The 27,659-nt window shown below is 61.0% G+C and overlaps 1 protein-coding gene across 4 annotated transcripts in view; it reads right to left on the bottom strand.

Moving 5' to 3' along the window:
• ABR (ABR activator of RhoGEF and GTPase) overlaps window positions 1-26,721 on the bottom strand; it is a 39,467-nt gene extending 12,746 nt beyond the window's left edge. The window contains exons 1-16 of one of the 4 annotated variants that reach the window (XM_061470194.1): window positions 26,393-26,721; window positions 12,337-12,521; window positions 7,607-7,711; window positions 6,945-7,130; window positions 6,146-6,253; window positions 5,372-5,432; window positions 3,033-3,085; window positions 2,741-2,881; window positions 2,288-2,409; window positions 2,009-2,174; window positions 1,763-1,885; window positions 1,613-1,688; window positions 1,384-1,488; window positions 809-883; window positions 562-659; window positions 316-447 (exon numbers count right to left, since the gene is read on the bottom strand). In XM_061470194.1, the coding sequence (XP_061326178.1) occupies window positions 316-447; window positions 562-659; window positions 809-883; window positions 1,384-1,488; window positions 1,613-1,688; window positions 1,763-1,885; window positions 2,009-2,174; window positions 2,288-2,409; window positions 2,741-2,881; window positions 3,033-3,085; window positions 5,372-5,432; window positions 6,146-6,253; window positions 6,945-7,130; window positions 7,607-7,711; window positions 12,337-12,521; window positions 26,393-26,651 (1,995 nt within the window). In that variant the 5' untranslated portion in view covers window positions 26,652-26,721. Of the gene's footprint in view, window positions 1-315; window positions 448-561; window positions 660-808; window positions 884-1,383; window positions 1,489-1,612; window positions 1,689-1,762; window positions 1,886-2,008; window positions 2,175-2,287; window positions 2,410-2,740; window positions 2,882-3,032; window positions 3,086-5,042; window positions 5,347-5,371; window positions 5,433-6,145; window positions 6,254-6,944; window positions 7,131-7,606; window positions 7,712-9,506; window positions 9,820-12,336; window positions 12,522-17,074; window positions 17,337-26,392 lie in introns of those variants that run through there. The other 3 variants (XM_061470195.1, XM_061470196.1, XM_061470197.1) reach the window with 3 other exon arrangements.
• Window positions 26,722-27,659: the final 938 nt, after the last annotated feature.

Raw genomic sequence — 27,659 nt, 5'->3', positions numbered from 1 at the left:
CAGGGGCCAGACCCTTCCCTGCAGACCCACAGGCTGCAGCAGAACAGAACCACCACTGGCTTTGTCATGTCCACAGGACCCCCTCTTGCTTTGTCCCACATTCTCCTGCAGCCACTGTGCCCTGGGACCACCACTCATACCCCTGATGCCTCCCCGCCTCACTGCCTTCAACCCCAAGCCACAATCCCTGTCCCCCATTTCCCATGCCGCCAGGCATCTCCCATTCCAGGCACCACACCAAAACAACCCTCCCAGCCCAGGCATCTTGAGGGTCCATCGCTGGGTGAGAAGATGCTCAAAACCCCCAGTGCATACCTGGATCTGCCCCTTGCCCATGATCTTGTCCACAATTTCGTTGTTGTCCTTGTTGAGCTTGGTTTTGTCATAGCACTTCTCATAGCAGAGGATGCGCAGGGACTGGGAGCCCTCCAGCTCAATCTCAAACTCCTGGGATGCGGAGGGAGAATGGCTCAGCCCCATCATCCCAAAACACCTTCAAAACTGGGGCTGGAAGGGAAAGGGGGGATACAGTCCCCTCCTTGCATCCCACCCTCCTCTCACCTCGTTCCACTGTGGCTCGGTGGTGTCCCGGAAAACCCTGGTCTTGGCTTTGCTGACGAAGTAGCCAAAGGAGTCCACCTCCAGCGTGCAGTAAAGGTCTGGGGGAGCAGACACCACTCAGCACTCCAGGAACAGCCCCATCAGCTCCCAGGGCACCGCTGTGGGCAGAGCGGGGCCACATGCTGGACCCCAGCTCTTCTGACCACACGAGGCCCCCCCGAGCTAAAGGGTGGGCACCCACACTTACTGGCAGACTGCTTGAAGCCCTTGGCGGAGTGGACGATGACGTGCAGGAACCCATAGAGCCCAGGGGACTCATCATCTGTGGTGGGGAGAGCAGAGGCCGTCAGGGCTCAGCAGCCACCTCCCATGCCCAATGGCCCGTGTGTGGGCTGGCCATCCCCCAGGGCAGCCTTTGCCATAGCAAGCACTGGGTGTCTGTGGTGACACCCCACTGTTCATCCCTAAGGCCTGGAGGAGGACGTGCATCCCCCCCTGCTGATCATCCCTGACAGACACCCCAAGGTCTCCTGCTGTTGGACAGCCCTGAGGGAGGTTCCCAGTGGGTCTCGCCTTGGGAACACCCTGGTCCTGCGCAGCCCATGGGAATGCTGGGGAGCATCCCAAAGCATTCCCGTGTTCCAGCCGAGATTACGCTGCCTGGGAGCCAGACTCTGCTCCAGCAGTGCCACCTGGTGGGTGGCTGTTCCCTGCACAGGCACGGTCCCCAAGCAGGGACACAGCTCCCCACAAGGGACCCCACAGCTCCTCCCCAGCATCATCTGGAGGCAAAGAAGGACCCACCAGCACAGTAACACTCACCATCCTTGTTACTGGTGACCGGGATGTTGTGGACAGTGCGTAGCTTGAAGCAGGATCCCGTGAGCACCTGCAGCTCCACCGAGCTCAGCACAAAGGCCTGGAGGTCTGGGAGAGGACAAGAGAGGAGCTTCAGAGGGATGCAGCCAGTGCTGGCCATGGGGACCAGAGACTGTGATCCTATGGGGCCTCCTTGTGAGGTTCAAGAGGACCTCAATAGCCCCAGACTTACCCTTTTTCTGCAGTCTCTGAATGGCCTCCCTCCACTCGGACCTCTCGTAGTCGGATGACAGCAGAAAGAGGTAGCTCTGCAAGACAGAGGACGATGCAGCAGGCTGTGCTCAGGCAGCACCGAGCCCGGCCCCCAGCCCACCCTCCTCACCTTCCCGTTGCGGTTGTGGATGCGGAAGGGGATGGCGGGTGAGTTGAGGAGCAGCCAGAATTCATTCTCAAACATCTTCTTCTTGAGGCGCTCAATGGCCCGGCTCTGCCCCTTGTTGGCTTTCTATAGGCAGGGAGCAAAGAGGAGCTTTCACAGGCACCCCCATGTCCCATCCCTGTCCCAGAGCAAGGCACCCACCCTGGCAGCAGGTCCCACACTTCCCTAAGCACCCCATCCTCCTCTCACCTCCTTCTGCACCTCGCTCTTGATGGCTGAGATCTTCATCTTCATGTCCTCCAGCTCATGGTCGGGGATGACGTGGACCTGCGGGCAGTGCTCCGACTCCTCCGGCGAAGGGAACACCAGGTCGGCCAGGGGCACGTACCACTTGCAGTCGTACTGCTGGTGTTTCCTGCAGCCGGGGAGTGGGTGCTCAGTAATGCCTGACCCCCTCCCGGCACGTCCCGCAGCCCACTGCAGGACAGGGGGCTGGGACATCCCCCCCGTGCCCAGCGCCCTCCTTACCCCACCGCTGCCTTCTTCAGCTTGGCGCAGAGCAGCACGTCGGTGAAGAGGAAGACGTGCCGCAGCTTCCTCGAGCCCTCCGACAGCTCCACCAAGAAGCCATCCTTGACAAGCTGCCGGGTCTGTGGGGCAGCAGGGCTGGGGTGAGAGCAGGCAGGGAGCAAAGGCCAACAAACCGCAGGGGACGGATGCTGCTGTCCCCCTCCATGACTCAGCCATTGGGAGCATGGGAAGGTCTATGTTCTCTGGCTGCTATTTTGAGTCCCATATGCTCAGCAGGGTGCTAGCAAGGACCAGTAGAACCCTAACCTTGCACCCTAACTGCATCTAGAGGAAACCCTCCATCTCCTGGCCAAGCACCATGGAGCTCCCCAGGGTGGAGACACTAGCCATGGGCTGGCAGAGGGCTCAGCCCTCACCCTGTGCCCGTTACTGCCCACCCCACTGGCTTACCTCCCCCTTGGGGGTGGTGACCGCTGTCCTCCGGGGATCTATGTCCTCATTGATGCTGGAGAGGAAGTTCTGTGAGATGCGGAGGGCATCCTGGAGCAGCGGGTAGTCGGGGTGGTCAGCTGGGGTGTGCTTGAGGAGGTCCTGGAAGGGAACAGGTACAGGTGAGTGGCCAAGGGCACTGCCCTGCCTGCCGCACCCACCCCGGAGACCCCTCAGCAGCACTCCCCATGGCTGCGGGTCCCCAGGAGCAACAGGGCAGAGTCCCCCACCCCAGGACTGGTGTCACACTCACATGCAGGACGAGGGTGCTCCGCGTCACCCGGTCGATGGGTTTGTACAGCAACGCTGAGGGGAGAGAGAAGGTGTCAGCAGCCACCCACCAACAGGGCCCCGGCCCCTCTCCCACCCATGAGAGCCAGGACCACATCCTGCAGGGGCAAGGATGCACATAATGCACAGAGACCCCCCACATCTGCACGAAGCCCTGGGTGAACGTCTGGGGTCCATTCTGCACCATGAGTGGACCAGCAGTGCAGGTGTCTGTTGGGTCCCCACTGGGGTGACTGCAGCATGGTGCTGGCCAAGTAGTGCTACACACAAGTTGCTCTGCTCCAGCCATGGCCCCACATCGGTAAGGTCTGTGTCAGCCCTGGGACAGGGCACGATGGGGACACCAACCCAGGCACCACGGGCTCCTCCCCTCTGCTGCCACACATCACGGGTGGCAAAGCCAGAGGAGCTGTGCGAACACACAGCGTTCTGCAGGACATCCCCACCATGACTGTGCCAGCACGGCCTCCCTGTGGGGCGAGGGCCTCCCTCCCGGCTGTGGTGTGCACACCGGCACCACCAGCTTTGCCTGCGGTGGCTGTGGGGCGGAAGCTGCTCATCACCACCAGCAGCCTTTTCAGTTTCCCTTTTGGCTCAGCAGCAGGTCTCATCCCTGACCTGCCCCTGCCGGGCTCTGCCACCCCATGGGACACCCCATATCCCCCCACTCCAGTCAGTCCTGGGTGCAAGGGGAACCCAGGCTGCTCCAGCAGCAGCAGAACCCCCACCACCTACAGAGAACACAGGAGGACCAGGCATCCTCCCAGTGCTGCTGCCCCATGTTCCCTCCCTGCAGCCCCCCATGATTACATGAGGCTCCATCCACAGCAGGGGCACACAGCTGCCCCGTACACAGGGCACAGACACCCCCTTTCTCCTGCCATGCACCTTCCCAGCAGGAAACCAGCCCTGGGAGCTCTTCAAAGGCACATTTCACCCCAGGCAGCCAGACCCTCCTCCTCCTCTTGCCCAGCTCTTTGGGCAGGCAAAGGCACAGGGCACACTGACAGTGCTGCTCCCCGTACCCAACCACTCACATGTCCCCCTGACGGCTTACAGCCAGGCCGATGCCTCTGGGTTTTCCCTTTGCTTCTGAGCACTTCCTCAAACTGCCAGGGCCAAGCAGGGCCTGGCTTTGGGCTGGGGAAGAGGGAAAAGTGCTGCCTGCATCCACTCTGTCCTATGAGCTGCAGGGGGTTCCCGTCCACTTTCCCCACAGCATGCTGCCTCACGATGCCCAGTCCCGAGAGTGGAACCCCTGTCCTGGTACAGGGAGGTGAGGATGAAGGGCTGGACCATGACCTGAAGGCTGCATCCCACACACCTGTGCCAGCAGGTAAAACTGGAGCCCAGCTCCTTGCAGCAGCCATCCTCTGGGATGCAGGGGGGCAGGCAGGGTATCCCTTCCTCATTCCCCCACCCTAGATCCAGGGGGAGGATTCTGCCATCGCTACAGGCACTGGCAAAACACCATGGAGCCAGGGAGGGGCTGCCCCAGTACAAGAAGAGCACCAGGCTCCTCACCAGCACAGTTCCACCAGCCTGGGACCCACACGCAGGCAGCAGGGGCCCAGCCTCAGCAGGCAGGGATGCCCAGTGCCTCTCCTCCCCAGCCACGCAGAGATGAGCATTCCAGTCCCACCGTGCTCACCGCCCCCAGCAAAGCAAGCAGGGAATCCTCCCTATCACCAGCCCCCCCAGAACACAGGGATCCCCAGCCCCTCGCTGTCCCATCACTGGCACAAGCCCCTGCCCGCAGGGAAGGCGAGCGCGTGGCCGCGTATGCCGGAGCCAAGATGATTCAATAGAGCCTGGAACAAAGCCATTCCCAACTTCAGGCTGCAGAACACGACACAGCCTCCAACACACACCCCCCCCCCCCCCCAGCAAGGACAGCGAGCCCCAGGGCCAGTGACCCCACAGCACCGCTCCCCAGCAGCACCTGAATGCAGAGCCCTCCCCCTCGCCTCACCGTAGGTGCAGTTACAGCAGAGCCGGACCACAACGAGGATTTCCATGGCAGCCCCGTCTCCACGCAGCCATCTCTGCGCCCCGCAGCAGCTCAGCCCGGCTGCGGCACGGCATCGGCCCCTCAGCACGGCGCTGGGTGCAGCGGGATGCGGTGGGCAGCGGGCGGGGGGCTGCCGTGTGCCCCCAGCATCCTCAAGAGCCGTACCCCCCCCCCAACGCTCCCTGCCGGCTCCGCGCACGGGAACACAAAGGGCTCCGCTCGCCGGAGCTGCTCAGTAATTCATCCGCGCGCAGACAAAGGCTGCGTCCCCCTCCCCGCGCCTGCCGTACCCTCCATGGTGACGGACGTGTGGCTCTCCTTGGAGTCCTTGGGGCCCTTCACCTTCAGCTCCTAGGGAGGGAAAGGCCCATCAGAGCAGCCCTCGGGGGGAAGGTCATTGCTCAAGGTCATGGCATCCCCCCCCCTCACCCTTCCTGCACCCCGATACCTCCTCCCTGCCCCAGCCAGGCCATTCTGGAGGCCACGCGTGGGTGCTGGGGTGGAGGTGTGGACTGTATGGGATGCCAGGAGCAGCTCTGGCTGTGCCCAGCAGAAGGGACACGATGGACCCCTCTAGCACCCTGGAGCAGGACTCTCAGCCCCACAGCAGCACAGGGAGGCTGCTGGTTCCACTGAGCTGCTGTGGAGGGGCTGGAGGGAAGAGGGAACAAGCCTGAAGCCACAGAAGGTCCCGCTGCTATAGGGGAGCCATGCATGGAGATGCAGCCAACAGGAGACGAGCCACAGGTGCCCAGTACCCAGCATCCATGCTCAGTGGTGGGGCGAGCAGGAGAAGACTATGCTGGCACCCCAGAAATTACAGCAACGAGGGCTGAACCCAACCTGAGCTTGCACAAGGTGGGGGTAATCCCACAATATGCAAAGACCACAACCCTCCCTCACAGCCACTGATGCTCCTGCCCTAGGACAGTCCCTGAGGGTCCGCAGGGCAGGGACAGCATCTCCATGGGGCAGATGCGGTTGTCTCAGCCATGGGACAGCATTCTCTGCCCTGTGCCAGGACAGCCTGGTCACAGCAGCCCTGTCCCCTCAGCCCAGCTTACCTCCGAGATCTTTTGGAACTGGCAGTTGCTCTGGCTGCACTTCTCTGCTGTCTCCAGTGCGATTTTGTAGTTATCCACAAAGGCTTTGTAGACCCCCAGCTGGCTGGCCTGCGGGGAGCAGGGATTAGCCGGGCATCCAGTGGGATGCTGAAGCCACCCACAGTGTGAGAGGCCAGGCAGCCACGGAGGGGACACTGCTCAGAGCTGTTCACTCCCAGCAGGATGTGGGCAGGCCATAGTCAGCAGGGGCACACGCTTGGATCCACAGGGAGAGTCCTCTCCCACAGCAGGATGCTGGGGCTCCTGCCCAGCCCCATGCCCCCACAAACCTCCAAAGTCCAGCAGAGAGGAAATGAGAGCCTGGACCCTGGAGGCTGAAGCTACAGCCACTTCCTGGCACCCTTCAACCTGCCCTCTCCTCTTCCCCTCCCCAGCATGGCCACAGCACCATGGGCACAACCTCTGCTCCCATCACAAGTCTGAAGCAGCGGCAGGACCCAGAGCATGGCCCTGGAGAGCGCAGACAGCAAAGAGGCAGCAACCTGGGCACCTGCCAGCCCCATGGTAAAGCCACACCATCCACCTCCAGCCAAAACCCTGCCGTGGCTGCTCCTGGAACCCGCTAACTGTGGGCATCAATGCAGGCAGGCAGCAGGGACTGCTGCAAGGATGGATGCAACAAGTCCCATGGCCACCGGTGAACAGATGGCAGGGCATGAGCTGAGCCCCACAGCATGGTGCTCTATCTCCCTGGCCCTCCTCCTCTTCCAAGTGGAGCAAGACCTGGGGAAGGCCATACCAGCTTCTGGAAGAGGTGGCCCATGGTGACGTTGCTGTCCCACTGCTGCACCTTCGGGCACAGGCTGTCATAGAACTCCTTATGGATCTCATAGATGTCCTGGATCTTGTAGAAAATGGTCTCAATCTGCTGGAGGGTGAGGACAGGCTGCGATGTTGTGGCTGTGGCCTTCAGTGGCTTCATAGGCTGCCAAGGGAGGAGAAGGGAGAGTGTTTAAGACTAGAGTTGAGGGGGGAACATTGAGGTGAGGGGGATGTGAGCTGGCAGCAAGGATGGGTCTGGGCCAGCAGCTGGAGCAAGGGGCTGCTCCCAGTCATGCATCCCCACAGAGCTCCCCATGGCAGCGGTGAGCCCACGTTGTGCAACAGCATCTCCACCACGAGGGCCAGTGAGCCCGCAAGAGGAAGCGGGGCTATAAATACTTCCCCACCAGGCACACAAGCAGCAGGGGAGGTGAGACAGGGTGGCTGGAACAGAGCAAGGTTGGATTCAGCATCACTCCTGCTGCATTGCTCCTGCACAGGTAGCATCTGGGCCAGGTCTGCCTGGGGGAGGCTGTCCAGGAAGACTCACTTCCATCCATCCATCCATCCATCCATCCATCCATCCATCCATCCATCCATCCACCCGCTAGGGAATATCCCTGGAGGGGCTGTGCTCACCAACAAGAGGGCCTCCAGCTGATTGATGTAGATCTCCTCACTGGCCAGGAAACCAGAGAGCACCAGCTTCCGCATTTCCAGGCCTTTTCCAGCATCTCGCTCACCCTGTGCAACACAGCAAGGAGCCTGGCTGAGCCAGCAGGCAGCACAGGAGGACACCCCTCATCCCACCAGCCCGTCCCTGCGTGGGTATCCCCATCAGTGACAGGGAAGCTCCATGGCAAGGGCTGGGCACGTGCCTGCCGGGCAGCACAGCCAGGCTGGAGCCAGCTGGGAAACCAAGGGCTGCACCGGCTTCGCTCCCCTCCCTGCTCCAGGCTGGCCAAGAGCCCGGCGCTGCAGGCAGCATTCCAGGGTGGTGCACAGCACTGCAGGACCCTCCCAGGGCAGAGTCCAGAAGCGCCCAGTGAAATCATGCCCGGCGGTGGAGAGGAAATGGCCTCGAGTTGCGCCAGGGGAGGTTTAGGTTGGATATTAGGAAAAAATTCTTCACCAAAAGGACTGTCAAGCACTGGACAGGCTGCCCAGGGAAGGGGTTGAGTCACCAGCCCTGGAGGGGTATAAAAGACGTGTAGATGTGGCACTTAGGGACGCGGTTTAGTGTTGGAGTTGGCAGCGCTGGGTTAAAGTGGGACTCGGTGCTCTTAAAGCTCTTGTCTAACCTAAACAATCCTGTGATTCTGTGGTGCTCCCGCGTGATCCAGCACCACCCTTTCCCCAGCTGAGGCTTTCCCAGGAAAGTGCCACCCCAGAGGCACTGGGGCAGGTCCTGGGCTGTATGGGGACCCGCTGCTGGCAGCCCAGTTAGTGCCCAGGTCTGCTGCAGCACTGACGCTCCATGACCCATGACTCCATGAGCAGGGAGATGGGTGATGCATGGATGGGCTGGGGGACTCTGGGACCCTCAGCCAGGCTCCAAGGCATCCCAGTCCCTGGACCGCCTTGAATGCCCAGCATGCCTTGGATCTCCACTTAAAAACCACACTCAGGAGCCAGGCTTTGCCACCCAAAGAAAAGCCATGGGTGGGCATGCCCATGGATCAGCATCTCCTTGTCGCACCCTGGCACTGCAGTGCCCACCCTGCAGCTCCCTGTTAATGCCAGGACACAGCGACTGGTGCAGCAGCACAGGGGTGCACGGGGGGAGCAGGTTTGTGCACTGGGAGCTTGTGGGCTCTTTGCCACCAATTAGTCACAGGCTCTTCCTGCTTCCCTCAGCCTGGGCCCTGCGCGAGAGCTGGGGAGATAAGGGGCCCGTCCACACCCGGGCCCTGCAGCACCCCATAGGGATGATGCCAGCTGGACCCCCGCAACCCAGAGGAACAACCATAAGGTGGGGCACAGCAGCCACATGCAGGAGACCCCAGGGAGAACTCCAGCCCTTTGCCAGCACCCTGAGGGCACGCAGGCAGGGCGGGCAAGAGAAGGGTGCCGGGCTCCACATGTGCCAGCACATGGGTGCCCCCGGGGCGACCTCCCAGCACTGGGGTTTGGGGTGGTTTAGGGGGCGCTGGTGGCCATGCAGTGGGGCAGTGACAGAGTGCGGTCCAGCCCCTTCCTGAGCATCCGGCACCAGCTCTGCCAACCCACACAGCCCCCCCCCCCCCCCCCCCCGAGCAGCACGCATAACCCCGCTCCCCATGGGAACAAGGCTGGGGCTCACCCCACTCTGCGCAAGCACCCACTGAACCCTTTGCACCCGCTACCCTGTGCAGCCCCGGGCCGTGCCCTGGCTGCAGGCAGTCCCGGAGGAACAGCGGTGATGCTCCTGCTCCCCACCAGCACCCACCACATGGACCCCAGAAGCTGCCCCAAGTCCTGGACATCACCAGCACCAGCAAGATGCCCTTGTCCCCCAGCCCCACCACCAGCACAGGAGTGGGGAGCCCCCGCTGCCCACCTTCTCGCCGGCCGAGAACGGAGACACGGGGCTGGTGGGGGTTCCCGGCTCAGAGTCATCTTCATCCTCCAGCACTTTATCCAAGTACCCTATGGCCTCCTCTTCCTCCTCCATGGCCGGCTGGGCAGCGGGGATCCCGCGAGGCTCCGAGCGAGGGGCTCACACGGCTGAGCCAGCTTGGCCTGACTCAGCCCTGGCCACCGGCCACCGGCGCGGGATGAAAGGAGCCATTATGGGATCCCCGGTGCTCCCGCCTGCCACAGCTCCGGCCTTCAGCCCGGGAATCCCGGGGAGGAGGGGGGGGGGGGAGCACAACCGGCCCCAAGGGGTGGTGGCAGCGGCCGCCCTGGGGTCAGCAGCGGTGGCACAGGAGGCAGCGGCTGGCGCTGCGCTCACCCCCGGAGGGGCTGCGGGTGGTGGAGGGCCGCTGCCCCAGCCAGCCCCGCCGCTCCGCCCTGCACGCTCGCTACAGGAAATGCATCTCTCGGCGCTGGAGGTGGAGCTGCCTCGCCGGCGGCGTGTGGTCAAGGCTGAGGCGCCCCGAGCCGGTTCCCGCAGCTCCCGGGGGAAACCACGGGGAGGGTCCCCTGGAGAGCCCTGCATCCTCACCCAGCAGAGCAGGCGGCAACACGACAGCGCCCACCCCGCCCGAGAGGGACCCTTGGTCCCACCGTGTCCCGCGGGCGGGCAGACAGACCACAGGGATTGCCACCGGCAAAAGTGACCTTAGAGGGCACCAGCGTCACCGGGTACCATAAGGAGACCTGGCTCCACGCCCCCAGAAGGGACCTCTCTCTACCCCAGAGGGGACTCGGGGCAGGATAACGCAGCTGACACACGTGCCTCCCCACAGCATCCCGCATGGATCAGCGCTAGCACTTCACTGCTGCCCCAGCCTGACCACAACCGAGGGGCAGCCGGGGAACAGAGACATCAGTGTTGTGGCACCTGTGAGGGACAACATGGGCCCTGGAAACGGGGCAAGAACGGGCTGGAGGAAGGGAGACTAACGCAAGAGCTGTTTCAGCAGTTTCCCCCGATCCTCTGCAGCAAAAAGGGAACCAGCAACTGCATCTGTTCTGCCTCCTGCGCCTGTCCAAGCCTGGAACCAACCTCTGCTATGAGAAGTGGGCAGAGACACAGACATGGGGACTTCCAGAGTCTGTGTCCAGCCCCGTGTCCACACCGCAGCTCATGCTTTGCTAAGAGGGGTCTATGCGAGGGCACTGAGCCCCTGCCTGCTGCAGCCAGGTCTCCAGAGGGCAGAACAGTCCCTGCCCAGGGGAAAGCATCCACAGTGCCAAACCCAGAAACACCTCTCCAAGCAGGGGCTGGGCCATCACCTCACACCAAGCGGGAGGAGAGACAGGATGTGTCTGCACCCAGCATCTGGCTGCCCCAGATGTGGTCACAGCTGCCCCAGAGGCTTGCAAGAAGAGATGCCCCACCAGAAACCTCCTCCAGCACTCCAAAAGGCAGTGACACCAGTCCCACCCCACCAGAGAAGAGCAATGGGGTGAGCCTGGCACCCATGACACAGCAGAACCCACATGCAAGCTTGTGCCCATCGCAGGGCTGGACACGCCGATTAAACATGCTGTAAGCAGATGGTGTCCCACTAAGCCCTGACACAAGCAGCTCTAGATAAAGAGATGGAGGCAAAGCCGGCGCTGAGCTCCGACACTTCCCAATCCTGTTAGAGCCAACCAAGCCAGCTTCACTGCCTGCATCCAGCTCCACCAGCCCCCAAGAGCACCGCTTTGCCAGTGACCCCTGGGGTTTTCGCCAACTCTGCTTTCCCAGGGATATTCTCCCCTATCCCAACTGGCTCCTGGGATGGAGCCCACCGCCAAAATCCCGGCGTCAATGCTCGCGGGGCTGTGCCCAGCATCCTGGTGGGGTGGGACAAGGGGTGCTGAGCCCGGGTGGTTTGAGCCGGCCCCGGGGCAGGGTCCTTCCCGCAGCAGGGTGGCTGCGGTCCCCAGGGAGCGCGGTGGGGCGGCGCTGGGCGCCGGGAGGAGGATGCTGCGCAACGGCGGGCCCCGGGGAGGAAGCCACACCTCTCTCGCCTCTTCTGCCTCAGCATCCGGGTCAAGGCTTAACTCCTTCCACGACAGAAACCTGCACGTTTCCCAGCCTGGCTTCCTGCCCCGCCTGAGCCCCAGCCCTCTGCGGGACCCCGGCAGCACCCCTCCACAGGCCCTGTGCCGAGGGGCCAGGGGCATCCGATGCCCTGCCAAGACCCCACCGGTCCGGGCACAGAGCCCCGATGTTCCCGAGATTTACATGATCTTTTATCCTGGAAAAATAAAGTTTTCCCTTCTGTTTCCCGCCCCGCAGATCTCCGACCATCCCTCCTGTGAAATCCCGAGGATGCTCTCGGGAGAGCAGAGGGAATGGAGGGGTTAAATCCGAATTCCCCAGAAGGGGGGACCCATGCAAGGGCTCCCTCCCCAGCCGGCGGTTCACCTCCAAGTGCCGCTAGATGGAGCCGGCAGCGCGGCGCAGCGGCTGCCTGCGGGCTCCCTGCGAACCCCACACTTCTCACCCAGCCGGGCTGCGCTACAGCACCCGGTCCCTTCTCCCCGATCAGTCCGTGCCGTCGTGGCTCCGCCGCCGGGGCAGGGACACGCCATGTCCCACCGACATGGCACCACCAGCAGCAGAACAGGGTGCTTGCTGTACCCCAGAGTTTGGGATGCCAGAGGACAGTCCCGCAGGTCACAGCAGCATCAGACCATCAACAACACTGCTGACACAACCGAGCGGGTACCCACAGCCCCGGCTTCAACCACACCCGGCACAGAGCTCCGCATCCCGGAACACCTACCCCTGTGCTGAGGCTGTCGGTGGGTGTAGGGGAGACACCGTCCCCGCTGTCCTGGCCGCGGGCGCTGAGCTGGGGGGACATGGTGGGCGATTCATCGATGTAGGGCATGGTTTCCGAGCCCTCTGGCAGCGCCTTCGGCTCCTCGTTGCCCTCGGCGTCGTACTCGTCTGCTCCATAGTTGAAGTCTGCCAGGGGAAGAGGATGGTGGTGAGCATCCATGCAGCGGCATAGCCGACGGTCACCACACAGCACACCACAAACACCCAGCTGTGGGTCACCTGCAGGCAACAGACCCTGTGTCCAACACCCGGGACCATGCACAGACACACATTCCGGCACCCGCAGCCCACCCTGGTCCCACCAGCCTCGGCTGCCTGCTTTCTGCCCGCTCCAGCAGGCAGAGCATCACAGAGCATCCTCAGCCCCACAGGGCATCCTCTGCTTGACACACTTCCCTAAATTTGCATAATTAACGGCACAGAGAGGCCTCGGGCCTCCTCTGTGCAGGGACAGCTGCTCTGCCAGACGCCCTGGCCCCACACTCGTGGCTCTGCCCTGCCTGCCCATCATCCGCCATCCCCGTGCCATCCCTGGGGAGGGAAGGAGCTGGGCTGGCAGCCACAGCCACCATCCTCCCTGCTTTCCCATGCCCATCCTCCTTGGAGAGGGGGAATGGGTGCCAGGGAGGATGCCTGGGTCCGCAGCATGGAGGACATTGCCACTCCCCTGGTAGAAGGCGGATGGTTGACAGCTCCATGGCGGGTGGGCAGCTTGGTGGAGCAGAAAGTGTCTGCTTTCCCCAGTGCCGGATGAAGCCACCACCACGCCAGGCCAGCACCCACTTCTGGATGCCTCACACTGTCCCTGCTGCCCATGTGTTGCCCTGTTGCCCACGGGAAACCATTTTGGGGAGCTGGAGCCCCAGGTAGGAGCTAGGGGGTCCTGGGGTCTGCAGCAGGTCCCCAGGGCGCAGAGGGGGGGACCGGGGTACATCCTAAACCGTTACCATGGAAACGGCATCAGCTCGGTGGCAGCGGGAAGAGGTCTGCAGCAGCCCCGAGATGCTGACAAAGGGGAGGGGGAAGGGAGCACGGCTGCGGCAGGGGCAGCCTCGGGGTGCAGCCAGTACCCGCCCCCCAGGGACCTGTGGCTAAGACCCCCCCGACAGCTCCCAAAGAGGCGGTGGGCACGGCCTGCCCAACTCCATGGAGCCCCTCACTCCCCTTCACCCAGCAGCTCCATGGCTGTCCCCATAGACTCCCTGCGTGCAGACAGCAAGGAGACACAGACAAGACCCTGGCTGATACCCTGGCCAAAAAGGGGGGCACAGGGGCTGGAGCAGTCGTTCCAGACCAAACACTGCACCACTGACACTTTGTGCCCCCACAGCTCTGCCATCCCAGCCAAGGAGTCCCCTGACTCCCACTGACACTGCTCAGCACATGAATATTGCATTTGGCTTCCTACTGGAAGTGGATAAATCTTTAAATCGGAGTACTGCGAAGCCCGCTCAGGCTGAGAGCCCTGCTGGTGACAGTGGGGAGGGGTGGGGGTCCCATCCTGGATCTGCAGGTGGGATGGCGGAGAGCACTGACATGATCCAGATGCACCCCAGCTCTGCCAGGACACCCCAGGACACAGTTGCTTAGGTCTGAGCAATTAGTAGCTAATAACCACACTGCAGAGGCTGGGGAACCACCTTCACTTGGCCACTGCAGCCCAGTTCAACCCAGGAGCTGACTGGGAATGAACAAGCTGGATGGGGATCAATGGGGTTCCCCCTTGGTCCTCAGCTTCCAGGGAAAGGTGATCCCTGGTTTTAACCTATTCTGCCTCCTCGTGGTGGGGTGTCCCTCGTCCCTCCTGCTTTTGATAGGTCCCAGCTGGAATACCTCCAGGAAGAAGACAGCATGAGGTGCATTAGTGCTGGTGTCCCCCCATGATGGACACCTCCCCAGAACACCCACCCCACACAGCACCTCTGAGATCAACCAGGCACTGTCCCTGAGCTGGGGATGCCCCAGAGAGACCCAAACCTCTCAGCCAAGCTCCTTTCCCTATCAAGGGATCTAAGGAGAGCCAAGCTGCAGAGAGGACAAAGCTGCTGGTCCCCACCAGGCACATCAACGTGGAGGCTCCAACGCCTCGCCTCCACCAAGGCCAAGATCTGCAGCTCTAGACTTAACAGCAGGGTGGGAAATAGGGCACCCAGAGTGGCACCAGCACTGTGGGAGACCTGGCAACCAGGCTGGGTTGACTTGGCAGCGAGGTAATGAGGAACACAGCGTTAATGAGGTGGCTGGGGACCCTGGGAGGTGACACCCGCAGCCCTGCAGGGAAGAAGGTGGCATCGATGGCACAGACAGGGAAGGGACTGGCCTGTGGGATGCAGGAATGACCTGGCTCTCAGGCAGCCATTGCTCCCAGTTGGAGCAGATCTACATCCCGGTCCCAGCATGGAGCTGGGGATGAGATGTACAAGCAGTGCCCTAACAGGCACCCAAGGAGAAGGAGCCTTCACTGCTCACAGGAGCGAGGATGGAGCTCTGTCCCTACAGCTCCAGCTGTGCCACCAGAGGCTGTTCAGTATTTATGGGGAAGGCCAGGATCTCTCCAGCACCCGCTGCAGGGAGGGAACCAAGCACCACCGAGCAACCAGGACAGGCAAGGCGAACACTGCTGGGCGAGGGGACATGGAGGGTCCAGCCTCTGCATCTCCCTGCCTGTGGGGTGCTCCTGCCACCCAGCCAGCTCAAGCCAAGCGCCTCCCTCCTCCTCCCGCAGCTGCACTGCCCCTGCAGCCTGTTCCTGTGCCCGTGCCAAAACCCAGTGCTATTTTTGCTCCCGTTTTTTAGCAGCAGTGGAAATGCTCCTGCTCCACCCCAACCAGTGGGGACCGATGGGAGGGAGGTGGCCTGGACCAGGGGAGCCGCTCTAGGAGGGTGAGGACACCCTGACCTGAAACAGGCTTGTAACCCCAGCTCCAGCACAGCCCCTTGACCCTGAGCTGGACCTAGCCCCACAATGCAGCAAGGGTTGGTGCCCATGAGATGCTGACACCATCAGGGCAAGGGTCCTGTGGGCTGGCATGTGGACCAAGGAAGGTGACAGGGCCAGAAACACATCCCCACAGGGGATTGTTTTCCCCAGGGAAAGGATGTTTCTGCTCTGCCACATCTTCCCAGCTAATGCTAGCACTATGGTCCCCAAAAGGAAGCACATCCAAGGGCAGTGGTTGGCTCCTGCCCAGTCCAGGCAGAGGCAGCACAGCCACAGCAGCTCAGGGTGGCATTTTCTTCCCTTTCCAGGCAGATATGTGCTGTTCCCCAACACCGCAGCAGTGCATCAGCACACCCTAATGCTTGCCCATCCTATCCCAGTGCCAGGAAAAGCTCAACATCCGCATGGAGCCTCTGAGGTTTTGGGGAAACGCCACGATTTCCCTGTGCCTGGGTGAAAATTCACCATGACAACACGGATGCGTGAGCTGGCCTCGGACCTGCCTCCGCGGGCCTCCTCCAAAGGGTGGCTCAACACAAACAGCATCTCCTCCACACCATCACCACCTTCCCCGCTGTGACGAAGGCCAGACCCTGTCCCACATCCCCCAAAACATGGACATGCCAAACAGCTTCCTCCGCACCTTGGCAAGAGCGGCTGGAGCAGGATTCAGGATGGCAGAGCCACTGCTTTGCAGAGATGCCTGCGGCTGGGAAGGAGGGTGCGGATGGGCTGGATGCGGCCTCCGGGCTCCATCCCAGCCGCCTGCACAAGCTGCACCAGACCCTGGGACTGCTGCTGCTGGATGTGGCCCTCTGGCTGCGGGTGTTTGGGCTGGAAAAGTTGGGGTAGCTCAGCCCTATGCAATGTGCTTCCCCAGCAGCCCCTGTCTCCCTCCAGGGAACAGCAGATGCCAGATCCATGAAGGAGGCACCGTTCCCCCTTCTCTGGATCATCCCACCTTCCCACACAGCCATGCCAAGCCTCACTGCCCCACAGACACCAGGCTCTGAGCTCAACACTGCACTCCAAAACCCAACTCCAGGGTTGAGCCCATGCAGCTCGATGCTCCCCCAGAATGACAACAGGGACCCTGTGACCGAGTCCCCACATCCCCTAGCCATGTCCCTGGTTCCCTTGGCTGCTGCTGAGAGAGCTGCCATGGGATCAGGACCAGCACAGCTCCAGAGCTTGTTCCTCCCTGCTGCCCATCTGTGGGATGGAGGGATTCGCACCCCTGGGATGCTGCAGGACGCCCCCAGCCCCTGGGTACCAACACTGTGTTGCCACAGCACCCTCTGCTCGGTGCCTTGGAGCTCACTGCAAAAATCACTGCTGGGGGAGAGCTGCCTTCTCACCGCCACAGAGGGATGGGGATGGGACGCGGAGCATTAAACATCCACATCCCCAAGGACCCCCATGGGCTGTCAGGCTGCTCCAGCCCCAGCGAGACCCATCACACTGAGGCCACCATCACCCATCCTGCTCATGCAGAACACGGGGGGATGCTGGACCAACTCCAGTCAGGACTGCCCTGCCACCGGGATGCTCAGGGAGGGGAGCACAGCATCAGCTGAGCCGGGGAGCCCCCCGCACAGCACCCCCAGCACGCACAGCATCCCCAGCACGCACAGCATCCCTCCCCGGCGCGACGCAGCATTACACAACAGGTAGTGGGGACCCAGCACCCCGGTCCGTCCCCCCCCTCACCACCACCCCTCCAGCCCAGGCCACGTACTGCTGTAGAGGGTGTCGATCCAGGAGAGCCGCGGCAGGCCGCGGTGGCTCAGCGGCTCCATGCTCAGTGGGCTGTGCCGGCTCAGCCCCGCCAGCCGGCTCTCATCGCACAACAAAGGCAGCGGGCGAGGGCGGGAGGCGGGGGGCTGCGGGCCCCGGCGGGGTTGGACGGGAGAACCGGGCACACGGCGGCTCTGCTGCCAAGGGTGCCCAGGGAAGGAGGTGCTGCCTGGCAATGGCAGCGCGTCCCGCCTCCCGCCCCTGATTGCCGCGGGGAGCCGAGCTCAGCGTCCCCCCCGCACGCAGCCACGCAGACCCCTCCGCGGGGGTCTGGGGACCAGGAGGAGGAGGAGGGGATGCTGGTGGTTAAGGGGCATAGGGCCGGCCCCCAGGCTAGCCCAAGGAGAGTGAGGAGGAAAGGGGAGTCCAGCATCATCACCCCTCCACCATGGTTTTATCTCCTTCCTATCACCCTGTGCCCCCTCCCCATCAAAACCTCACCAGCCCCTCGAACCGGTAGGGCTGAAGGATACAGGCGCCTCTTGGCTCTGGCAAGCCACGGAAGGAACCAGGACCTCCAGGAGCTGACCTGCCCCACACAACCAGGGTCGGCAGAGCAGGGCACAGACAGGCAAGGGTTAAACCACCCTCCCCAGCTCTATGTAGCCAAAGGAAATATAAAGTGCCAGAGTCATCAACCCCAATATGTCAGGGCGCCAGCCAAGCGTTCAAGTGCAGAGACTGCCCTGGTTCAGCCTGTGCCGGCACCGCTGCCCCTGTCCCGGCAATGCGGGCAGTATTCCCTGCCAGTGCCCTCGGCTGCATCTTGCCTGGATGGGCCTGGACCAGATGGGAACAGGGCAGGAGGGATAATGCTCCGCCAGGCACAAGGGGAAGGTAGAGCCACTGGAGCATGAAGTGCCAGGACACGGGTGGCATCGGCAATTGCTCTGTCTGGGAAACGTGAGAGGACGCTGCCGAGGCACTGCCACCATCCGATCCCTGCTCCCAGGTATGCCCACGCTGCCTGGACATGCAGCCAATACATTTTGGGGAGCGCAGGAATGCCAAGGCTGTGGTACATGGAGCCACCGGCATCCAGGGTGAGGAGCCACTGCTGTGCCGGCACATTCCTGCCTGCCGGGGGCTGTAGCCAGCCCAGGCATGGCAAGGACCCATGCCACAGCCACCACCCTACGCACTGTGAGTCACTGGGTGCTGAGTCAGAGGGTGCAGCCACATGGCTGCTATTTCCCACCCCTTGCCTGCCCCGATCCCAGGTATTTCGGGGAGCCCAGCGCCCCGCACAGCCACCCCAAGGGATGCTGCTGGGCACCATCACCCCTGCAATGCCTGGTGCCAACACTTCCCTTGTCCCCAGGCCATTAGCACAGCGCTGTGCCCAAGGGTGGCCACGATGTGACAGTGTCTGCTGCTCTCCATCTCCTACCAACTTGCCCATTTGCTCCTGCCTAGGCTCCAGGTACCACGGCCTGTCCTTGCTCTATCCATTAAAGATTCCAATAGAGAGTCCCCTCCATCTTCCACAGCCAAACCCTGCAGCCCCCGCAGCCCCTCTCGACACAAGGCCCTGCCACCCAGCACAGCGAGCCACCAGGAAGGTGACAGTGGTTTGGCTGAGCACATTAACCCTGTTCACAGCAGGAAACCACGCTCTGGGGACACCACAGTAGCACCAACGGTAGCAGCATCAGCAATAGTAGCATCAGCATCATCAGCACAAGGTGCAGCTGCTCCCCATCCATCCCGGTGGCTGCAGAGCCATGGGGTGGTTGGTTCTCCAAGCACAGCTCATTGCATGCAATCCAGAGGTTTTTCCACGTTCTTTTCCCTGCCAGGCACGCTTCCTGGCCACTCCTGCCCATTCACTGGCTGGTCACCCCCCGTGTAACACCATGCAGCACCACCACAGCCCAAGCTGGCATGTGTCTTATAGCCTGGTTGGGTGGGTGTCCCAGGAAGCCTCCCCATGCACTGGGATGCCCAAATTGTGCTGCACACACCAACCCTGGCACAAACCAGCCCCATCAAACCACTGAGCTTTGTTTTTCACTTTGGTTTCCGTGCTGTTTTCATGTTTGCCAAAACAACAGCAACAGCCAAACCCCCAAACTAGCAAAAGAGCCTAACCTCCTTCCTCTCCACAGGGCTGGGGGGGGAGCACCTGCAGCCCTGCAGTGACACAGAGCAGCCCTGGGTGTGAGGAGATGCTGTCACCCATGTTCTCCGCCTCCAGCTCCAACCAGAGCACAGCTCCAGCTGGGAGCATCGCTGCAGCAAGAGCCAAATCCCGAGTCCCACAGCTCCTCCCTGCCATGGGCCAGCCCCACGCTGCCCGCCTGGCGTCTGTCTAGCCCCTGCCCACCAGCCCACACGTTGCTATTTAGGGACTCTTGTGCAAGAGGTTCTTCCAGCCACGGCCACATGAACCTCGGGGCTTGTCTAGGGCCGGGCTGGGGCTGGGGCTGGTGGTGGAAGATCATAGAATCACAGGATGGTTTGTGTTGGAAAAGGGCTTAAGATCATCCAGTTCGTGCCACGGGCAGGGACACCTTCCACTAGAGCAGGTTGCTCCAAGCCCCATCGAACCTGGGCTTGAACACTGCCAGGGATGGAGCATTCACAACCTGCTTGGGCAGCCTGTTCCCGTGTGTCACCACTCCCACAGTGAAGAATGTATTGCTTATCTCCGACCTAAATCTCCTCTGTAAGTTAGAACCCAAGCCAGCCACCAGCCAAGAGTCCACGTTTCCGAGCTCCTTCAGCACCCGCTCTGCTGGGCTCTTTGGGAGGTCTGGGCTGTCCCCACTGGAGCACAGCAGCAGTTCTCTCCTTGCCAGAGACTGCAGAGAGGGAAAAGAGGAATAAACTTAGATGTTTCCACCCTCTCCACCAAGGAGGGCAGCAGATCCTTCCTGCTGGGTGTCCTGAATGTGCTGTTCCTCAGCTGAACTCAGCATTAAACTTCTCCCCCAGCATCACTTTTCTGCCGGATGGAAACCCTGAGGTCTGCACTGCATCACCTCTAAACTCCACTCACAGCCCCAGGGCACGGTCCTGCAGCTCCCCACTCTGCAGGGAGCCAAGCAGGAGGCCTAAACTGAGCAGGTCCGCCCCCAGCACACATGGGGAAGAGGGCAGAGACCCAGCGCAGCAGCAGTGCCCTTGGCTTCTCAAGATACCAGACAAAGGAAAGAAAGGTGGTGGCTGCTTGCAGGAAAACACCTCTAAGATTGATGAAGATGAAGGCTTGAGCCAGTTATCGCATCACGTCTCTCTTCTGAGAGGGAGGAGACTGTGGCCATGTCTGCCAGCGCTACAGCCCCAGGCTGCTCCTCTCCACCCAGCCTCAGTGCCAGCACTGCTGAGACAGCTCGGCCAGGTTTGCTTCCCAACACAGGCCCTGCAAAGGATCAGGAAGAGGTGTTGGTTCAGTGTCAGAACAAAACCCACCCATGGCAGAAAGCCCTGGTCCAAGCACAAAGCTCTCCCTGTGTGCCAGAGCTTCAAACAATCCCTGAACTGGGATTTATCTCGGGGCGGATCTGCAGGACATCCTCTGTGATTCTGCTCAGGCTACAGCCAAGAGAGCCAAGACGCGCTGCTGCTGTTCTACTGATCTACATATGCAAATTATCTCGCTTAGCAAACACAGATAAAGTCACAAGGGGTGGGGAAGCCAAGTCAATCTGAAGACGTCTCTCGAGGATGCAGCGAGATCCGTTCGCTCCCTCCTGCTGCTCAGCCCTGGCCAACCTCCCAGCGCCTGCTCAGCGGGACAAACACAGCCGTGCCATGAACCGGGACGCAGGCACTGTTTTCCTGGGATGGATGCACACTTCAGTGAGCTGCCTCGGCTAAAGCAGGCTTCCTTCCCTCTAACCCAAGGGAAGCACAGGGAAAAGTCAGCACGGGGGAAAGCATCTCCCTCTGTTCACTGCTGCAGGGCTGGCCACAGCAGACCAGCATCCTGCACCAGAGAGAGCAGAGCCATCCACTGGGATCCCAACTGGCAGCATCACTGGGCAGGAGGGGAGGAGGAATCAGCCAAACAAAGAGCCCCACTGCACAGAAGTGTCTTTCCAGGGGAAAAGAAAAACCAAACCAGATTTCAATAGACTTATAATGCAAATGTATTCAGGCCCCGCAGGGCACTTCTGGCTGGAGCCAGCCACCTAATGAGGGCTTCTTCTGTGCCCTGCTGCTGCCGCTGCTCCTACCTGAGGACCGCCAATTGCCCCACAAGTGACCACCACTGCACCGAGCCTGGGGGGCCGGAGCCACCTCCAAGCCAAAGTGCTTGCCCCGTCGCAGGTACAGCCCATGGCACTGCTGAAACCCAAAGATGAACTGTGTCCCCTCCTTCCCCTCTGCAGGGCACCGGTGCTGACAGAGCCCAGCACTACTGCCCACCATCTGAATGCTGCTGAGCTGGGGGAGCTCAGCATCATCTCTGCCCCAGTTGCTGGGGGGCAAATACCCAGCCAGTGAGACCATGCTCAGCCAATGGCACACAGGGATGCGCAGGGATGCTGGAGCTAGACCTATCTGAGAGATGTCAGCATGTCTGGGCTGATGAAAGCAAGTACCACAGCCATGCGAGGGAGAAAAGGAAGACTCCCTGGGAATGCTCACACTGATGTTGAGGATCTGGTTTAGAGGAGATGCAGGTTCATGATGCTGGGCAGCAGCCAGATTCCCACTGCAACCACGTTCAGCTGATGCAAGGACTATGGCAGAGGGGAGCAGCACAGGGGAAAGCCAGACCCAGCCATAGAGACAGGAGCATCAGGGCCCACTCACCCATGATCCCCCTGCCCGCTTGACAGGGATCCCGGTTCCACCACACATCGATCCTGCTCGGCATTCCCAGCGTGCTGGCTCCTGGAAGCACTGTTCCTCCACCCAGCAGATGCTGCGTACGCTGCCCTAGAGCTTCCCCTTTGCTCTTCCAGCTCCTTCACAAGCCCTCCGCTATTTGCCCATCACAAGGAAGTTACTCCAGCAACCAGCACTTACTGCTCTCATTTAAAAGCTCTGCTTTTAAACTGTTCTACTCAAAAGCTTTTTAGCCCCATGAACATTCATTTATGATTTTCTTCAGCAGTGCCAACCTGCCCCAGCGTTAACCCTGCAGACCCCATCTCAGGCACCAGCGTTCTCTGGGGAGGCAGCCCCACATCACACAGGCGTTCTTGTCAATGCTGCCATCATTTGTGGTGGAGAAAAGCCACCTCCTGAAATGCTGCCGGGCCCCAGAGCAGATGGAGATGATTCAAAGGTTCCCAGCAGGCAAACACACACACACTGCGGTTTTGTCCTCACCTAAGCAGTTAAAATTAAACACTGAGGCTCCCCAGCCAGAGGAGGAACTTTCCGCATCTTCAGAGCCAAAAAGGCACTTCCCAGCAGTGGGGAAATACAATGAAGTATCAAACAATCACTATAAGGACACAGAGGAGGTAGATGGGCTCCTGGGGAGGGGTAACCCCCATGTATGCACCTCCCTGCTCCAGCACAGACCCCCAGGTCCCCTTCTGGTGCGGAACGAGGGGAAATAAATGGACAGACAATGCAATGTGGCACCTTCCCAGGCAATGTGGGATCACTGCTCCTTCACCTCTTGGACACAGCAACCTATTCCAGACGGTAAGAGATGCACTGGGGTAAGCTCTGGACTTTGCTCGCTATTTTCTGTTCTCCTTTTCCTGGGGTTTTAGTGGGTTTTCCAAGAACGAGACAAGGAACTAGCAAGGCTCAAGGGTGGCTCAGTACAGCAGGACACAGCCCTACCTGCAGCACTGCCCCATCATCCCCGGCTGCAGAGGAGTTTCTCCAGGCCAGAGATGCCACTTTTGCAATATCATGTATTTGCCATCAGCAGCCTGAGCTTAAAGCAGGGATGGAGCAGCAAGAACAAGCCCTGCCTTCACCAAAACCATGCCAGGAGCCCCCCCGCATGAGACCCATGGCAATCCAGCCCCCAGCCAGGTGTGCAGGGATGAGATGGGGGGGACTCCCTGGGGACTCAGATGCCCCAGGTCCCCTTTCCCATCTCAGCCCTTTGGCTCACACACTGATGCTGCCGCATTTCTGTGCTCACTATCGTTTGAGGCAGGGACCCGCAGCCTCCCTTCCCATTTCCCAAGGTAAGGCGGTGTGGCAGGGTGAGCAGAACAGCCCACATGACTCCAGGATCTTTCCATGGCAGAAAGTGTAATTCCAGCTAAACGGAGGGCTGGGGATTTCATTTACAGTACAGCTCGCAGGCGCAGCTGTAACCAGATCCGCTAGCCAGCCCCGCCGTGGACTATTCCAGCTATGTCAGCGCTTCCCACTCCAGAGCTCGCGTTTCTGGGGTGCAGGGTGCTGCAAAGGGCAGGTTGGGGATCTCCCAAACCCAGCAGCCTTCAGAGGAGCTTTAGGAGCTCCCACAGCATCCCAGCTCCATGGCAAAGCCAGGCTCTTTCTCCACTTCCCAAGGGCAAAGCAGGGACACCCAGCACTTGGGTTTATTCCACCTCTGTACACGCTACCCAGCTGCTGGACACAAAGCACCTCCTGATGAGCATCACTAAGTCCCTCCTCTTGGTCACCAGCAAGTCACCTCCTGCCCACTCATCCCACCCTTTCCTTGTGGGTACCAACCCACAGCACCAGACCCTTCACCCCGGACTCATGTGTGGCAAAAGGGAGAAGGGAGGTGATGTGATGGAGGCAGCATCCAGTACACCCCGACCACCACCGGCACGGCCACGCACAGCACTGTGCACGCTCAGCTGCGAGGCCAGCTGCGTGTTTGGCCACAGGGAGAGGTGATGCTCGAGATGAAGGGAATTTTAGTCCTTTCCACGCTTTGTTTTTAGCCATCTGGTCACTGATGCTCAGATTTTGTTGGTCCCGGGTGAGCTGGCACAGGCGTTATCTCAGATGCCAGGATCATGTATCTGGCTGTCACACCCGCTGCTCTCATGCAATAGCCGCAAACAGGCATCTTGCAGATTTCCTCACTTAAAATCAGATTAATCACAAGCTACTTAAAGAAAACCACTGTCTTTCCCCAGTAATCCCCATAAAGGCAATATTCAATACTCCTTTGCTTGCTGTCCAGACAGTGCTGCTATAGGTTACAGTGAAACAACCACGTTCAGCCACAGCCATGGTGCCATTAAGCTCCCAAATTCCCATTAAAACACTGAGGGACCCAGGCAGAGCAATGCTAACCAAGTTACACACCACCTGCAGAAGCAAACAGCACTGCCATCAGGAGGTTTTAATTATATCTGAAAACTAAAGAGAAGTGAGAAGAAAACAAGCGGAGCACAAAGTTAACCAAGTGTCCAGAGAAAGGAGGATCTGAGCAATGACCACATGGTCTTACAGGACTCTCCAATTCTGCTTTTAAATGTCAGCACCATCAGCACACACAAGCACCCTTATTCACGTACAACAAAGGAAAGTGCTGATTCTTGGGAAAGGCCTGGGGAAAGGCTGGGGAGAGCTCATCGTAGCAGCCAACAGAACCTGGCTGTGCCATGGAGCAAGGAGCCGGGGGCTTGGTGAAGGGGATGCTGCATCCTCAGATGAGTGCAGGAGCTGAGACTGTGATGGAGACCCATTTTGGGGAAGAAGATGAGGAAGAGGCCACATTTAACCGCAGCAGATGCAAACTTGGATTTCAAGGTCTTGCCCAAAAGACTCACCCCAACCAGCTGCAAAGGTCTTGCTCCAGCCATGGCGTGGGGCTGGAGGACACCTCTGGCTCATGAAGCCAGGACCCTCAGGGGCTTACACTGTGCTCCAAGGAAGCCCCTTTAACAAGGGTCCCTTGCACAGTCCTGGGTGTTCAGAAGCATTCAGGAGCATTGCCCTGAATACATAAAATACAAGATCCGAGTGTAAATCAGATGGATTTGTGCTTGGTCGCTCCGATGCCCTTGATTCCCCTTGGCTGCTGAGCAGCTCTCCAGAAACTAGAACCAGTGCCCATTGATGGGGTGATGGAGAGAGACTTGGGTGGCCATTTAAGGGCAGCACATCAAGTGTCCTTGGTCTTCACCATGGGGCTGGGAGCAGGATCCCACAGCTGGTCCCCGCCAATCGGGGAGAGGCACAAACACACGAGTGAGGGAGCCTGGAGCAGCACGGAGACAACACCAAGAGCAGCCGTGTACTTTGGACACTCAGCTCAGGAAGGTAAAATGGAAACTGAGCTCTGAGTCTAATGTGATAAACACAAATTACACTAAATATTAAGCTCAGTTTGAGATCAGAGCACTTGCTACCCAGGCAATCCTAACCAAGCACGATATAGCCTCGGGGAAAAACCACCACGCTAAACATCGAGCAAGAGCGAAGTTAACCCCAGTCAGCTGCAGAATTAGCAATGTAAGAAGTGACATTCTCTAGCTGTCAGCACAGCACCTGAACCTGGTTTAAAGCTGATGCAATAACAACTTGCAGGCCGCTGGAAGTAGGACAGTGTGATGGGTGACAGCACTCACCGGCTGCGCCTTCAGTGCCACAAACAGCCAGTCACTTGCAAAACAACATCGTCCTCAATCCACCCAGTGGAACGCCCCGGGACACCTCATCACCCCGGCATGCTGCTGCTTCAGCTGCTCCAGGACTTCCCCATGGGAGGTCACAGGGTGTCACCTGAGCAGAGGTGTCCCCATGAGCCAGGTCACACCTTGAGAAAGTGACTCTCCCAGTGTCCCAGCCCCAGAGGTGGCTCCTGGGCCAGTAGCACATCATCAAAAGCCTGCTATAGAGGATGGCCATGCTCCGTCCTCACATGCACAAGGATGAGGCCTCGGCACGGGGTGTCCTTGGAAGTGGGACAGGGATGACACAGGAGCTTTTGGGGTGACCTTAATGGTGGGATGGGGACAGCACAAGGGCTGCAGGTGGCATTAGATGTTTGATGGGGATGGCACAAGGGCTTGGGGTGACCTCAACCATGCAATGACAAGGGATCCCCCTGGCTGTGTAATGGGGACAGCCTGGAGAGACCGTCAGATCCTCTGCCATGCCACAGCATGGGGTGCAGTGGTTGTGTGACAGGGACAACACAGGCCCTTGGGATGACCTCAGCAGCAGCGTGGCACGGTATGGGGAAATGGGGATGGAGCGGCACGCTGTGCCCTTGACTGCGCCTTAGGCACGGCGCGGGAGCTCAGGGTGGACAGCAGCAGGGCTGGGGATGCCCTTGCCCATGGCGCTGGGGCTGGGAACACCCCAGTACGTGTCGGGGGATGCCCCGCAGCAGGGCGGGCACGGCCCCCGCGGCACCCACCTGCCGAGGAGGCGTCCTCCGCGTCCGAGCTGCCGCCGCTGCCTCCCTCCGGGGAGCTGCCCGCGGCCGCGCCGCCGGGGCCGGGCGTCGTGCGGGGGGCATCGGGCAGGGGCGGCGGTGGGGGGGGAGCCCGGGCCAGCGCCGCCTCCAGGTACCCCACCTTGAACCGCTCCTCGGCCAGCGCCCGCTGCAGGCGGCGCAGGTGGCGGCGGCAGCGCTCCAGCTCCCGCTCCATGGCCCGCACCGAGCCCAGCTCCATTCGGGGCGCGGGCTCCCCGGGGAACTCCGCCTGCCAGTGCCGAGCGAAGTCCGCCCGGGCCGCCTCGCCCGCCGCCATCCCCGCCCCGGACCGAAGTTTCCCCCCGGCACCGCTACCGCCGCCTTCCGCCCCCCTCCGCCGCCGCCGCCGCGGGGCCTGACGTCGGGGTCCGCCCCCGGCCCGCCCCGCCTCGGCCCGGCCCTGCCGGGGCGGGGAGCAGCGCGGACACCGCCCCCGGCTCGGCTCCGGCCGCCGGCGGTGGAGGGAGCGGGCGGTCACCGGTTACCTCCGCCGCTCTGTCCCTGGAGCGTCCCAAGCGGGCTTCATAGGGGACGGAGGTGGGGAGCCCGAGCCGGGGCAGTGCTGCGTTCCCGGCTGTTTGGATGATCGGTTCCTCCACCCGCACCTCCCGCAGGAGCCGCGAGGATGCTGTGCGCCTGGGGCGGCAGCGGCAGAGCAGCCAACGGAGCGACAGCGAATGGCACAAATAATCCCACATGCTGCGAGAAACCGCTCCCCGAGCCAGCAGCAACTGAGCCTTGAAGGCGCGGGGTAGCTGCTGAGCCACTGAGCTGCCCTTCGCCAGCCACCGTGTGCGCATCTGCTGGCCATCATCCTATGACCAGTGATGCTCTGCCTGCCCTGTTGGCCTCAGGATGGACACAAACTCCTGTGGAGGGTGATGAAGGCCCACGTGAGGCTTTTTGCCCACTCTCTGTCACGGTGTGTGTGCCTGCTGCATTTCAGCTGCCAGGCCAACACGTGTGTCCGGCTCGGTGCCACCCCACAGGATGAAGCTTTCCAACCCTCAGTGGTTTCTTCCTGCCGTGCAACTGGGGCACAGACCTCGAAGGGTGCCAGGGGCAGAGGCAGGAGCCTTCAGGCAGTGCAGCCTTCCTCTGCCTCCTCCCATGCACTGCACGATGGCTGGCTGTGGCTGACTCACAAGCCTGTGTCTCTTGTGCCACCTGGCCCTGCCCCAGCAAGAACAAAGCACCCTATTTATTC

This window comes from Pezoporus flaviventris, unplaced genomic scaffold (genome assembly GCF_033815535.1).
Source record: "Pezoporus flaviventris isolate CSIRO_AGI_PZ_B2104156 unplaced genomic scaffold, CSIRO_AGI_Pfla_v1 ptg000063l, whole genome shotgun sequence".
In the NCBI taxonomy this organism is placed as follows: Eukaryota; Metazoa; Chordata; class Aves; order Psittaciformes; family Psittacidae; genus Pezoporus; species Pezoporus flaviventris.
The sequence above is the reverse complement of the archived record's forward strand: the minus strand, read 5'-3'. Positions and strand labels throughout refer to the sequence as shown.